The 13,996-nt window shown below is 38.7% G+C and overlaps 4 protein-coding genes and 2 non-coding genes across 8 annotated transcripts; 3 read left to right on the top strand and 3 right to left on the bottom strand.

Moving 5' to 3' along the window:
- Positions 1-240: 240 nt before the first annotated feature.
- Trnaw-cca lies at positions 241-312 on the bottom strand. The gene has a single exon. It is a non-coding gene; the product is annotated as a tRNA-Trp (tRNA).
- Positions 313-516: 204 nt separating this feature from the next.
- On the top strand, positions 517-587 carry Trnag-gcc. Its single transcript has one exon. It is a non-coding gene; the product is annotated as a tRNA-Gly (tRNA).
- A 1,067-nt stretch (positions 588-1,654) lies between these two features.
- Positions 1,655-2,832, bottom strand: LOC108595706 (F-box/SPRY domain-containing protein 1). Its single transcript, XM_017980990.1, has 3 exons — positions 2,469-2,832; positions 2,040-2,404; positions 1,655-1,973 (listed from the first exon to the last, which is right to left on the bottom strand). Exons 1-3 carry the CDS (start codon positions 2,771-2,773, stop codon positions 1,879-1,881), a joined length of 765 nt encoding a protein of 254 aa, XP_017836479.1. The 5' UTR covers positions 2,774-2,832; the 3' UTR covers positions 1,655-1,878.
- A 443-nt stretch (positions 2,833-3,275) lies between these two features.
- Positions 3,276-7,983, top strand: LOC108595042 (transcription factor Dp). Its single transcript, XM_017980182.1, has 10 exons — positions 3,276-4,102; positions 6,016-6,158; positions 6,216-6,282; positions 6,345-6,406; positions 6,470-6,531; positions 6,598-6,916; positions 6,982-7,217; positions 7,277-7,359; positions 7,419-7,502; positions 7,564-7,983. The coding sequence occupies exons 1-10, from the start codon at positions 4,018-4,020 to the stop codon at positions 7,746-7,748; spliced, it is 1,326 nt and encodes a 441-aa protein (XP_017835671.1). The 5' UTR covers positions 3,276-4,017; the 3' UTR covers positions 7,749-7,983.
- Positions 7,984-8,978: 995 nt separating this feature from the next.
- LOC108597546 (probable peroxisomal membrane protein PEX13) lies at positions 8,979-11,527 on the bottom strand. 3 transcript variants are annotated; one of them, XM_017984150.1, is made up of 4 exons: positions 11,454-11,527; positions 10,077-10,671; positions 9,787-10,016; positions 8,979-9,685 (listed from the first exon to the last, which is right to left on the bottom strand). In XM_017984150.1, the coding sequence occupies exons 1-4, from the start codon at positions 11,497-11,499 to the stop codon at positions 9,207-9,209; spliced, it is 1,350 nt and encodes a 449-aa protein (XP_017839639.1). In that variant the 5' UTR covers positions 11,500-11,527; the 3' UTR covers positions 8,979-9,206. The 3 variants fall into 3 exon arrangements, with proteins under 3 accessions (XP_017839639.1, XP_017839641.1, XP_017839640.1); XM_017984152.1 differs by lacking the exon at positions 11,454-11,527 and adding an exon at positions 10,744-10,894 and having other exon boundaries at positions 8,980-9,685; positions 10,077-10,682; XM_017984151.1 differs by lacking the exon at positions 11,454-11,527 and adding an exon at positions 10,744-10,894 and having other exon boundaries at positions 8,980-9,685.
- On the top strand, positions 10,968-13,345 carry LOC108597545 (WD repeat-containing protein CG11141). Its single transcript, XM_017984149.1, has 4 exons — positions 10,968-11,268; positions 11,345-11,629; positions 11,682-12,724; positions 12,779-13,345. Exons 1-4 carry the CDS (start codon positions 11,059-11,061, stop codon positions 13,284-13,286), a joined length of 2,046 nt encoding a protein of 681 aa, XP_017839638.1. The 5' UTR covers positions 10,968-11,058; the 3' UTR covers positions 13,287-13,345.
- The last annotated feature ends 651 nt before the right edge of the window (positions 13,346-13,996 follow it).

Below are 13,996 nucleotides of genomic sequence, written 5' to 3'. Positions count from 1 at the left end.
TTAAAAATTATTGTGTATTTTATAATGTTATGCAGATATTCAGCTTATAAAAACTAAATACGTTAAATGATTTTTCATTATACAAATGTTATTGCTTGTAATAAATATAAACTGCTTAAAGTGACCAATAAACTAAATATATTTGAATGTTGTTAAATAATGTGTGCCTTATTACTTATTACTTACTTATTACTACTAACAATAAGCTTTAGCAAAAGTAAAAAAAATTGTATTAACAATTGACCCCGACGTGATTTGAACACGCAACCTTCTGATCTGGAGTCAGACGCGCTACCGTTGCGCCACGGAGTCGGCTGAGAATAGCCTTCCAAATGTGCTATTTGAGACAAAGCTAACAAATTGAACAAATATAAGCCAGACTGGAGCAATTATTTTACTCACAATGAAATTAACTTTGTTGATATTTATTAACAAATATATTGTAAAATACGAGCCATTATTCAACCATTAGGCAGTTGATTGTCTAATTGAAACTTCTTCCAACTGAAGTCACAAGCATCGGTGGTTCAGTGGTAGAATGCTCGCCTGCCACGCGGGCGGCCCGGGTTCGATTCCCGGCCGATGCAAATCAATTTTTTTTCTCTTTTTTCCGAAAGAAAATTATTTTTTATTTTTGTTTAGTAAACACGTATAAGTAATTTTATTTCAATTCAAATTACAATAGAAGTTTGAAGTGTTTATTAATAGTAATCATCTCTTTCCTTTTGCTTCTCCAGCAAGTACCAATAACCGGAATTCTTGCGCAAATCTTTATCAATGGCCTGTACCTCAGCTTTGGCCCATTCGTTATATTCACGCTGCTCGGCCTCAGCTTGTGTCTCCATTTGAGTGTGAGTATGTGCCGCATTTTGCGAAGTAGATGCTCCATATCTGGAATTTTTCTTCCAGGGTTGATTGTTATTACTTTGACGTCTGTCACTCATTTTCTGAAAATAAAAAAATATTAGCAAGAAAACTTATGAATAAAATAATTGTCACTTACAAATTTTCAGAAAATTGTCGACCGCTTTGCTTAATCTTCAAATGATCAATGTTTGGTTGATCTGCGCAGCTCAAAAAGCGTACGCAGAAAAAAGCCCTAAGTCAGCTAAATAGCGTGAGAGAGTCGAGTTCGAAACATAAACAGCAATGAAGTTTAATAGGTGGTGTACACCCTACTTGTTATATAAATTAATTTTTTGTAAATATCATTTTTTTACATGTAGGAATAGAGATTCTTAAAATTCTTCAGCAGCGTTATAGGAATTGTTTCAATCACACTAATCAGGGCATTCGGTAGTCGAATAGATTTGTTCTTGTATTTTGTTTACAATGATCCTCACAGTATGTTTGTACATAAATACAATGTATGTACATATGATTACTGCGCAATATCTACTGCTGTATAGTGTCTGCAGTTCTTTCAATACAGTGCACGCTCGCAAATTAGAATTTTATAGTAAATATTATTTAAAGAACGCTTGAATGTCAATCTTTGCCTTTGCTCAGGCGACCTAAAATAAGTAAATCAAATTAAATTTAGTATAGTAAACAAGAGATGACCAATTCATTTCTGATTTCTAACAGGGACGAAAAAGTTAAAACAAATTATTTATTAGGTACATACAATAAAACTTAATTAATAGAGGTGACTTTGACTTTGGTGTTATCATAAAATCAACAGAATGAACATATATTTTTTGTACAAAAGAAGCTATAAACTAGACAAAGACTCAAATTTGTTGCACATTTATAGGGATTACTTATTATAGTGGGAATGTAACTCAAAATATATATAAATTTAACTGTATTTATACTAGTCAATTGCATTTGTTATACAAATTGTACGGCATTAAGGCAGCATCTGTATTCCAGAATTCAACCATCCAGCGGTGTGCCCACATAGACCATAGACACCTCAGTGTTGCCATAAACAGCAGATACTGTTGGATAAAGCTTCTTATCTGGCAAGCCTGGGAAACAATGTGCAAATTAATATATGCATATGTGATTTATTTAATTATTTTGGATGATCTCACCCCTAAACGCTACGCCAAGAAACTCGTAGTTCTTTTCAAATGATAATGTGTTATCATCGCAATCAAGTATGACGCGTATCCGCTCGCCAACCTGATATTTGGGTGCGTTATTTAACAGTGGATAGCTACCCTGCATGTCACCATTATGAAGCAGATGATTCTCAACCAGATTCCAGCCCCAACTCTGATCATCTGAGCCCAATAATGCAACATAGCCGTGGCATTGCAGGGCTGCCTCTTTTGTAGATATACCAATCACAGCCACTGTGCCCAGCGGTCCTTCCCAGATGACTTCCCAAGCATGTCTGCCTGATCGAAAGCCTATTTTACCTCTCGCTGCGTCTGTGCTTTGTGCGACAGGATTGCTGTTAAAAGCAACAGTTGCAAATTAATAAATATCTTATCCATTTGTAAAAACAATCCGCTTACCGATGCAGCGTAAAACCATTGGGCTTTATGTAGACATTGCGGGAACAATCGTTTGGACTCCAAGCGTGTAAGTATGCTCGCAGCTTGGTCTTGTATGTGGACACAGGTGGAGACGCAAGCAGGTCTGATTTAATGGCCTCTTTGGGTAGTTTGCGTAGACAATGCCAACGCCAGACATCGCTGTTCTCATCATTCAGAAAGTGGTACCAGGCTTTACACACCTGTGAGCATTTACTTAATTCGTTTAGCTCCAAGTATGAGAATATTGACTCGAGAACATTATAATTACACAGAGGATCGACCATTTTGTTGTTTATTTTTTAATGTTTACAATCGTTGGGGGTTGGTCAGCATGGTCGATAAATTATATTCGATTGTTCGTCATGTGATAACGATAAGAGTGTTTACATTTTCATTGCAGTGTTGGCAAATTAGTCAATGAAGCAATGTAAACAATAAACAAATTGCTTAAAATAACATTTTTAAGAGCATACAGCTGTAATTGTATGAAGATTATGCTTTCAATGAAAATAAGCAGACTCAATAAAATGCTGGAAAACATACATTTTTAATAGTGACAAAAAACCGTTACTTATAAAATATTGTTAGAGCTAAGTTTTTGAAATGTTTAGAAGACCAAGCTGATACAATTATTTTGCAAAAATACGCTTTATTATTAATAATTCTGCTAATAACATTATGTGCGCCGCACTGCTCGCTTGTACGTTACACAGCACTATACTGATGCATAAATTTGGCGCCGAGAACTAATCAGCTGTTCAGTCCATTTCACTCGCACTCGTTTCGTCTAGTCGTCGTCGAAAAAACCAACGACTCTGAAATGGAAATTTTGTGCATATCGTGTTGCGATTAAAACGAACAATAATTTAATTCTGAAAAGTGCATCAGAAAGTGGATAATTTGTTGAGTCTTTTGCAAAAAATCGCATAAAAATCGAAACAGGCAAAGTGCTTGAAAAACGTCTTTGAAAACCCGCACCATTTTTGCTGGAAACAAAAAAATGCGCTCGCCATTTTGACTAAAGCGACAAACTGAAATTTTTCACTTGCTCCTGATCAAAGTGCGGACCATAAAGTGCTAAATGCTAAAGGCAGTGGTTAGAAATCCAATGTCAAATTGAAGCTAAATCCACGTGCTGCAATTGTGCATATGAAAAATACGGATATTTAACGCAGGCCGCGCCACACGCAGACAAACACTCAGACTCTCTCACAAAAACACTTACACTAACACACACACGTTGCGGCTACGTGCTACTTACATATCTGCTGGTATTGTTTTTTTTTGGCGGCGTGGTTTAGTGAACGGCACCCCTAAGAGCTGCGCGCTACAGAAAACCAACCAGAGTCAATACCAAATAACAGTGTAAGGGCAAACGAAAAGGACTCGAAAAGGAGCATCAGGCACAACAGTCAGAGCAACAGCAGTTGAAGGTGCTGGGCACCTACCTAAGCGGCATTACACCTGTCACACTGTCTCTGCTTACCTGCGGTTTCTTAAGCATTGAAAAACAATAACAACAACAATCATGGCACATAGCTCCAGCACAAATCAAACGACAGGCGGTGCGGTCAAGACAGATGAAGTCAACTATTATTTTCGGGATGAACACGGTAAGTGCGTGTTTAGTAGTAAAAGTATTTACTACTAAATTTACTCCCACGTGAGTATCTGTGTGTGAGAGTTTATCATGCTGCACCAAATGGAGGCCATTTTTGCTTTAATGAATGCGTAACAAATACACATTCATACATACCTAGCAAGTATGTATGTATGTATATGTGTACATAATGATACTTGTATTAAAGGCTGTGGGCGGGGACGGGTAGGGATGTTGTTGTTGTTGTTGTTGTTGTTGTTGTTGTTGTAGCAGCGATACTACTAACTTGCATGCTCGCACACTGGCGCGTAAACGCCATCTTTTTCTTTTTTCGGTTTTCTTTTACATACAATATTTATCGCTTAATACGCTTTAAGCGCAAGCACAACACCGAGGCAAGCCAAATGACAACAACAATCACAATAAAAACAACTACAAAGTGCACAGCAACACGTCAAAAAGTAAAAAATAAAACAAAATAAAATAAAAAACAAATAATACAAAATAAAATCAAATAAAATGCTTGGCTGCCAATGTATCTAGATACGTGGTATGTACGTACGTAGCTATCTATGAATGTATAGATGAATGTACATTGCCGGGCAGCCGCCGCTTCGCCCACTTGGCGCTCTGTCAAACACACACACATACGCATACACACGCTTCACACTTACAGACCCATTGGAATCACATTTTATACGCTATTCGTTAACTATACAACTACAAGATACTTTGGCAAACAGCTGATAGCTGCCAGCAGCGCTGTCATCATGGCTACTGCTGTGGGCTTCATGGGAGCGCTGCGCAATATACATACATACATTTTTATTCCTTAGCGCAAATAAATCATACATCATCTCTTAAGGGGGGTTACTACGAAAACTGCGTGACATTTTGCAATGTGTCACAAAAAAAAGTCAGCCAAAAACCAACAATGGTGCCCCCAACATACACTAATACACGCAAACACGAGCTCTCGCATACAGACACACACACACACACACGCGCATACAAAAAAGTTAAAGCTTTAAACGGGCAAACACATACCAAACATGTGGAGCCAAGCAAGCAGCGCAACGCACAGCGCTTTTGTTGTTATTGCTGTGCGCTCTCTCAATCTCTCTATTTGTGTGTGTTTGTGTGTGAGCAGCGTAGCTGACGTCGACGTCTGTTGCACCGGCTAACCGGCTGGCAGGGCTTATTTAAGTAACTGTGAGTCACGTGTTTGTGTGTGTTTGAAATAGAGATGAACCTGGCATTACTTTTTTAGCTCGCCAGAATTTCGAAATTTATTAAAAAACAATCTATTTGGTTCAGCAATATTGACACGACATATTTTCGAGTCCCCAGCTACAGTAGTTAATATATATACATAAATACATGAATATTTACTTTTGGCCCTTTTTTTGCGGTTTCTATTCACACATTTGTCAATAGATTTCTGTGTTTGCTCAGCTTGTATAGTTAGGATCATGCAAATGTTGACGCAGCAGGTGATTAATTATGCTAATTGTCAGATCTATGATATAAAGAAGGCACAAAAATTGAAGCCGGTTACAGCTAACCAGGGCTAAGCTATTTTTATGAGCAAACTCCACTCGATATATCGCTGTGTTTATGATCACGTGCAGTTGTTGTTGCTGCTGCTGCTGTTGCATCATTTACTTCTCTTGCAGCATTTTCGTTTGTTCTTTACATCATGCATTGTTGTTTGAAGTAGTGTTGTTGTTACTCGTTTACGCTTTTGTTCGCGTGGAATAAGCGCAAAGCCCAAGAATGATGATAACGCTGCACAATGGGTTTAAGTCTCGTTTTTGTGGCATTAAAACTTGCTTGTTAAACAGGACTTTAGCGTATTTTCTCTGCTTCGCTTTGCAGGTGTGGCTTTTTTTTTGTGTTTATTAATTCATTAAAATACTTTTACAGGGCAAATAGCGAAAGTGATAAAGCCAATGCAAGCAGTGAAGCAATCACATATTATGGAAAATACAAAATCAAATTTGGTCTTTGCCAGCGGCTCGCAACGTAATGGTGGCAGCATTGGCAATGTGGGACGCATGGGCGCCATGGTAACTATAAGAAACTTTAATTTATTTTATTTTTGTCTAATACCTTATAACATGCAGAGCACACCGAATCAGGGACAATTTATACGTTTACAAGACAGTTGTATAACAATTCCGAAATCCGAAAGTAAGTCGAATAAATAACAAAATAAAGAATAAATATAAATAACTTTTCTTAAACAAATACAGATACTTCATATACAACTGTGCCAGCGCAAAAAGGCAGCGGTAGTGGCGGTTTGCACGAGGTGGTAAGTAAATACTGCTGCTGTAAGGAAATTAGCATATTCAAGATTTAACAAATGAATTTGCAGATAAAGAACGAGCGATATGTTAAATATACGCCGAATCATGCCATGAAAATAAAATCGAAACTGTAAGTTAAACTTGTTGACGCAAGTCCACTCCGCAATGCATATTTATCCCGGGCTTTTAATTTTAGGAACGCCATCCAGAAAGCTTCCTCCGGTCCATCGTTAGTGCAAAGAAAACGCAAGCCTGACAAGGCTGGCAAGGGCTTGCGTCATTTTTCTATGAAAGTGTGCGAAAAGGTTGAGGAGAAGGGCAAGACAACATATAATGAGGTGGCCGACGATTTGGTTTCCGAAGAACTGAAGAACAATTCATTCGATTCAAACTGTGATCAAAAAAATATCCGGCGTCGTGTCTACGATGCGCTCAATGTACTGATGGCAATCAATGTTATTTCCAAGGACAAAAAGGAAATACGCTGGATTGGCTTGCCCGCTAACTCAGCGGAGGTAAAGTTTAAAAATAGTAATTTTTTCATTAACGAAAGAATTTTAAAATGTTTGATTCGCTGCAGGAATTTCGTGCTTTGGAGGAGGAGAACATTCAGCGTCGCGAGAGCATTAAGCATAAGAATGAAATGCTGCGTGAAATGGTCATGCAACATGTGGCATTCAAAGGCTTGGTGGAGCGTAATAAGCGCGCCGAAAGCCAAGGCGTGGTCCCATCCCCTAACTCATCCATACAGCTGCCGTTTATCATTGTGAATACGCACAAATCGACCAAGATCAACTGCAGCGTCACCAACGACAAGTATGAGACGTGTCTTACAAGCAATCTGTGCATAAACATTAACAATCTTTTGTTTGTAGATCTGAGTACATATTTAAATTCGACAACACATTCGAGATGCACGACGACATTGAGGTCTTGAAACATATGGGTCTTCTGCTGGGTAAACATAAATTAAGCTTATGTGCTGAAAAGCATTAATTTACAATGATTTTTTGATAGGCTTGGACAAAGGCGAATGCTCACCAGAGAATATTGAGCGTGTCAAGGCTTGGGTGCCACCAAATTTAGCCAAATATATAGAAGGTTGGTATGCTAAATGCGCACGTCAATTCATCAAAATAATAATATATTATTATTCTTTCAGCCTATGGTACACGTAAATTAGGTGAATCAACGTTTGATTTGGATGACGATGATGATACTGATTTCCTTACGTATCACGATTCAACAACCAATGATTCTCAAAGCTATTCACACAACTTGCAGCTGGGTGATGTTGAATATAAACTGGAACTGGATGATGATGAGATGGAGGATGATATCGATTGAGCTGACGTTGCGGCTGATGTGGCATGTAGTACAATGGAATCCACTGTGCAGGCTGCTGCTGACAGTGGCAGCGGCTATGCCGAGGATACATTTAGTTTTACGTTTATAAATGCATTGTTAGGATTGCCACGCCCAGTTGGTTAAACGAACCAATTATTCTCATTTATGTTTTGTACACACACACACACACACATTAACACATTCAGACACAGATTTGATTTTGTTTGTTTCGCAATGAGACTTGATTAATTTATGTTTTAAGTATACACAAAAAACATTTAATAATTTTTAAATAACTTTGCGTTCAGTTTATATATAAATTGTGTAATTTTTGAATTTATTTTTAAGCGCAAAACACTTTTTAAATTAATGTCTTCTTAAGCAAGCAAAATGTATTTTAGCAAAAATATTATAAAAAAAAAACAAACAAATATTCTGTCTTCTTGCTAGTTGTTATACAAATTACACAAGCTTTAAGAGTTTTCTTTTTGTAAAGAACTTGCTCTTAAGTGTTGCAACTTTTAAGAATTATATACACCAAAACTTCAAGCGACAGCAATTTATAATGTAATTAAAACTATTTTATAAGCTACAATAGCATATGGAATATGTTAACAAATTTTCCCAACAGCAACAACAAACCCACGACCTAATTATAATTTAAATAAACAAAGTTGTTTCACATCTATCACAAGAAATTCTCATGAATCGTTAAGCAAGACAAAAATAATTATATATAATATATATATGTACTTATGTACACAGTGAAACAATGCAAAAATAATCAACCTACCTATTTAGTAATAACAAATAACATATATTAACGCATTGATATAAATTTCTAGAATTTATATTTATATGAAAAATATATTACAGAAATATTTCTTCAAATGATAAACCCAACAACAACAACAAATCGCATACAAATTAGTAGAAAGTAAAATAGAATGTATATTTAAGTATCGAACTGTAGTTGTGGAATAAGTTATAAATAATTCCTTTTTGAAAAATGGAAAACATAGACAAACAGCAAATACAAAATGAATTAATTATACAAACAAGAGAAATTTTCAGCTAAGGTAAAATAAAGCGAATACATATTGTAAAATATGATTAAAAAGAAAAAACTTTAATTGGAATTTTGTCTCGTTAAATAATCAAATTATTTTATTTATTTACAATTTGTTGCTTAAAATACAATACCTGAAAACAAAAGGAAACTGAATTTCAACAATTTAGATCTTCAATCGAGTTTAAAACAAATTAAGGTTTTCGTTTTTGTTCTGATTTCGTATATGAATGACTATATTAATACCATTATTGCTTGATTTTGTAAAGCCTTAACACAACTTGACAATGTATAAAAGTGAAATAATAACATAAGCATATAAATATGACCAAGCGAGGTCTTTGGCTTAGGGCTATGGGCTTACAAAGCTAGGAAATCTGCTGCTGCTTTTAGGCAAACCCTTCCTCTAAAGCTGTCTCTGCGGTGCAGGGTGGTCCAAGCGGTTGCTGCTGTTGCGCAGCTAAGTTAAAGTCAAAGTTCATCTGTTGATCCAGAGGTGGTGCGGGAAAAGCATTTGCAGACAAATTCATAAGCTGCGGTTGTGGCTGAATCAGCGGTTCTTGTGGCTGCATCAGCGGCTCTTGTGGCTGAATCAGTGGACCTTGTGGAGCTTTCGTGGGCTCTCGTTGCTCTTGTCGCAGTTGCTGTGGTGACTTGACATAGTTGAGTGGTATAATTCCCGACTGCTGACCATTGATAGTTGCCAAACCCCAGCCAGTGTTGAGCAGCTGCAGTGTCTGTTGAATTTCCCGCGGTGCCACATGTACGCTCTGTCCAGCACGCAGCGTTAGTTCGCTTTGATTGCGCGCTTGAAAATCGTATACAGCCTTCGTCTGAATAGGTGCGGTCCACTTAACGGGATTGCGAGCTGTCAAATTAAATCATATACGTTAAAAGTGCTAAAGGTAATTCGCATGCTTATCTCATTATAAGGTGCTGAGATTAGATAAATTAGCTTATTCAACCTACCCTCCTCTTGTGCCGTATTCGATACGGTGCCAAGTAATTTCATGATCAGATAAGGTGCCGTGAATATGAAGCTGATGAATGCCAGCACTGGCCAAGGAGATGTTCCTTTTCTTGGCAGCTTTGGCGCTCCATTTTGTTGTGCGTGGTTATCGGTAAGAGCTTCGGCAAAAGCCTTCTTAAATGCATCTGACGAAGGATCCAAATTTGACAGGCGCAGCCAATAGAGTATTCTAAATACAAAGCACAATATTAAAATTTGAAGACTCAAATAGTAATATCAATAGTATTACTTTCTATAAATCCATTTCAGTCCGCGGAATAATGCAAACGTTGTCCAGAATTGTGCAAAGACACTACGCAGGCGTCCAAAGTTCGCTGCCACGCCGAGGATTGCACGAAATGAGCTGGTTAATGCAAAAAATGTGGAGTCCAGCATGGATGCTATGTTGCCAATAGCCGACACTAGTGACTCAATGCTTTGGAATGCAGGACGCGAGCTGGCCTCAGCCATTTGTATGAAACGCTGCTCGGGATCGAGTGGACCTGCGTTGCCATATCTGCTATATCCGCCAAATCCACCACTCATTCCACCGTAACCACCCATTCCGCTAAATCCGCCGTATCCACCATAGCCCAAACCTAGTCCATAGCTGTTTGTATTTCCGTAACCACCACCATATCCATAACTGTTCCCGTAAGCACTACCATAGCTGTTCGTATTTCCGTAGCCACTGCCATATCCTCCATATGAGGTCTGTTGAGGGAGTTGTGGTAGAGGTGGTGGGCCGGAAAGTGCTCTGACATTGCCGTAAGGAGTTGGCAGCATAGGCGCATCATTTATTACTGCGCTGCGTAGATTTAGATTGCTGGTGTCGCCCATGTTTGCTGTAGATTAACTAACTTTAGTTTAATGAACTTTGATCAGCATAAGTGATTGCTGATTGATTTTTTATTTACCTTTAACCGACGACTTGTGCTGTTGTATTGTATTTACTCAAGACAATGGCGTCTATATAGTTGGACAGCCAATTGGAGAGTTACAATTTGTCTTTTTTATTATTTTCAGTGAAATTAAACTTATTTTTATTGATTTATTATCACCGTCTGGATGACAGTGTGTAGTTGACTGCAAATAATCGGTAACAAAAAACGATATTTATCGACTTGTCGAATATCAACAAACTGGGTTTTGTTTGGTTGTATTTAGTATACACTAGCTAGGAAGTTTTGGTTTTCTATAAGGACTATTAACAAGTTAGCTGTAAGGGCGCCATGGCCAGCAGTAAAGAGTTGTGTTTACGAGAATGGGCTCCGCTGACAGACATTTTGGAGTTGGTACCTGCTGCGCGCGGTATTTTTCCAGCCAATCTGAATATAACTTGTGTGGATGCCTCTGAGGACTTCCTGGCCCTAGGCAGCGATGCAGGTATCGTTTTTTGGTATAACCGTCAGTCAGGAGAAATGCAAAAGCTTAAAGCAGAGGTGGGTGATGAGTCATTGTGAAGACTTCATTGCGTGTTGTTTACTCATAATATTGTGGGTGCTTCCCCCTCTATAGGTTGCCACACGCATAACTTGCGTGAAGATAGTCAATTCGGTGGAGTATATGGTGGCAGCGGGCAGTTCGTCAGGGCAAGTAAGTGTATTTCAAATTCAAAAGGAACTACCTGCAGATCTGGACTTGGTAGCTCCATGCACACGCAGTAAACCCATTGAACGCTATACCATAAGAGATCTTCATCGCTGCGTGGTGAGCTGCTGTGAGTGGTCCAAGAATGGAATGAAGTTGTACTCTGGCGATCGTCAGGGTGTAGTTGTGCTTACAGAATTTGACTATCAAACTGTAAGTAAAGCGTAAACTGGTTAGATTTATATTTTAAAATGTTCACTTACAGCACCTAAGTAAATCGTTGGAGATACTCAGCGAGGCCTACGAGATTGTGCAGCTAAGCGTGCATCAGACCTATCTATCGGTGTCGACGCTTTATCGTTGCATTGTTTGCCAGCGGGACGCACGGGACGGCAAGTGGCAAGTCATACAAGTGGGCAAAAAGGATCGCAAACAACTCATCGACTGTGGCGGTATATTCCTTAAGCAAACAACAACGACTGACAACTTGCCACAGTTAATCTCAGGCCGTCCAGGATTGCGCTTTTGGGTTGCCGACGCTTTGGGTAATGTGTCTAAAACTATTATCTTTAAAGAGGCGTTGATGCGCAGTCCCAGTTGGGAAATACCACTGCTAAATCCAAAACAACGCGCTAAAGTTAGAAATGAAGCAAATCTGGCTACTGCCTCTGGTGATGCTTATGTAGCTGGCAAAAATTTCCGTGAGCTGTATCAATATGACAACCAAGATGCCCTGTTGGTCACACATGATGATGCCACATTATATATACTTAACTTGCAGCGGTTGAAAGTAGAGGCAGTGGCGCGTGGCTTTCGTAAGATTTTAGACTTTTGTGTTTGTGGCAAGGAGATATTTGTGCTAGAGGGCGAGCGTTCACTGCTCCGCTTGGCACCACTGCCCGAGCGACCCAACAAAATAGCCAAAGTAATTTTTAATCCATTAATGCCGCCACCGCTGCCGATGCTGGGGGCCACACACTACGCCAAGCTTGAGGTGGAATCGCCTATAGAGCTAGAGCCAAACTTACACAGCGCTGAGGAGTGCTTTGAATTGCCGCCCATTGAAAAACTCGACTTGAATGTCCCCATTGAGCTGGCAGTGGAATCACCGCTGACACAGCAAAATCGTCGCCAGGAAATCTTTCAACGCATTGGTCAAATGGACTTTGAGAACTCCATACTGCATACGAGCGGCACAATAAGTCATAAGAAGCGCAAAACTTCTGGGATTGTAGAAATTGGACAGGAGACACTGCCGCACACCAGCGCATCCACGCTCATGGACGCAAGCTACTGTCAAATAGAGAAGTGAGCACATACAATAATGCTTAATAAACATATCTAACATATAAACTATTTTAGCAATGGCTTGGCCTCCCCGCTGGATATCAAGAAGGCGTTTCTGCAGCATTTGCCTGATGCGTTGACGCCTACAACTCTGCAGAAAACCGTGGCGGAGAAAGCTAAAAGCTTAGCTGCTGAGTTGAATCTCCCTGAAGTGCATTTGGCGCCACTAAGTGCAGAAGAACTGCGTGCTGTAGCCTCACCCCAGATAAGCGCTGCTCTTAATCAGTCTTATCCATCTCATATGGAGGAGGCCAGTGTACAGACCTCACCACAAAAGCGAGCACTGCTAGAGGAGGGAGACTACAGCGATGGACAGCCTGTGGATGAAGCTACGTTAGCGCCTTTAAAATTTATCATATCGCAGCCTAGTTTAGAGCCACAGCCAGAGCCGGAGCTAGCTGAGTGCACAAGCTTTTTGCCTGACTTTCGTCATGTTCAAAACGCATTCCTTAAAACAGAGCCAGATCCTGCCGGGACAAGTGATTCGAATACCTCCAGCGAATGGGAATTTCTAGATAATTAAGACACTATGATAGCCCCAGTATTACAAATCAATTTATGTTTTAACATAATTTGCTTTCAGTTGATATTTTTTATCTTTATTTATACTCAAAACAAGTTGTGTGCTTTTAAAAATTGTGATTATTGGCATGTGTTAATGTTATTACATTCTAACTTATTGTATAAATTATTAAGCTAAGTGAAACCTTTTGATATTTAGTATGAAATCTCAGTTGGGCTTGTAAAATGCACTTGCGTAGTTTTATTTATTTATACATAAATATATACACTGCTTTTAATGTACGAATTCTTACTATTTCATTGTCTAGCAGGAAATGGCAGTAAGTTGATAAACAGCACGTGATAAATCCAATTGAATAATATAATATATAATATGTCTTATATTTTAGATAAAGTCATGTGAGGGAAACACAACGCCCACTAGACTTGAGATAATATTTTACTATACTAATTTAAATGCAACATTGTATTAAGAAACTCTGTAGACCACTAAAATTCGGCATTTGGGTTTAAGTACGTACACACGCTTATATATAACGATAATTCGAATAGTTCTAAAGTTACGCCATTTAAAACTGTAATGGAAATGTTTTTGTGGAAAAAAGCTGGCAAAAGTTTATGCCATTTGTCGAGTCATAAGTCGCTTTAAAGAATCCCCTAGAACATGGGTTCAGTCAGACCAATCTGAGCCAGCTTCATATTGATAAACAA

This window comes from Drosophila busckii, chromosome 2R (assembly GCF_011750605.1).
Source record: "Drosophila busckii strain San Diego stock center, stock number 13000-0081.31 chromosome 2R, ASM1175060v1, whole genome shotgun sequence".
Lineage (NCBI taxonomy): Eukaryota > Metazoa > Arthropoda > Insecta > Diptera > Drosophilidae > Drosophila > Drosophila busckii.
This window is presented reverse-complemented; position numbering and strand designations above follow the sequence as displayed.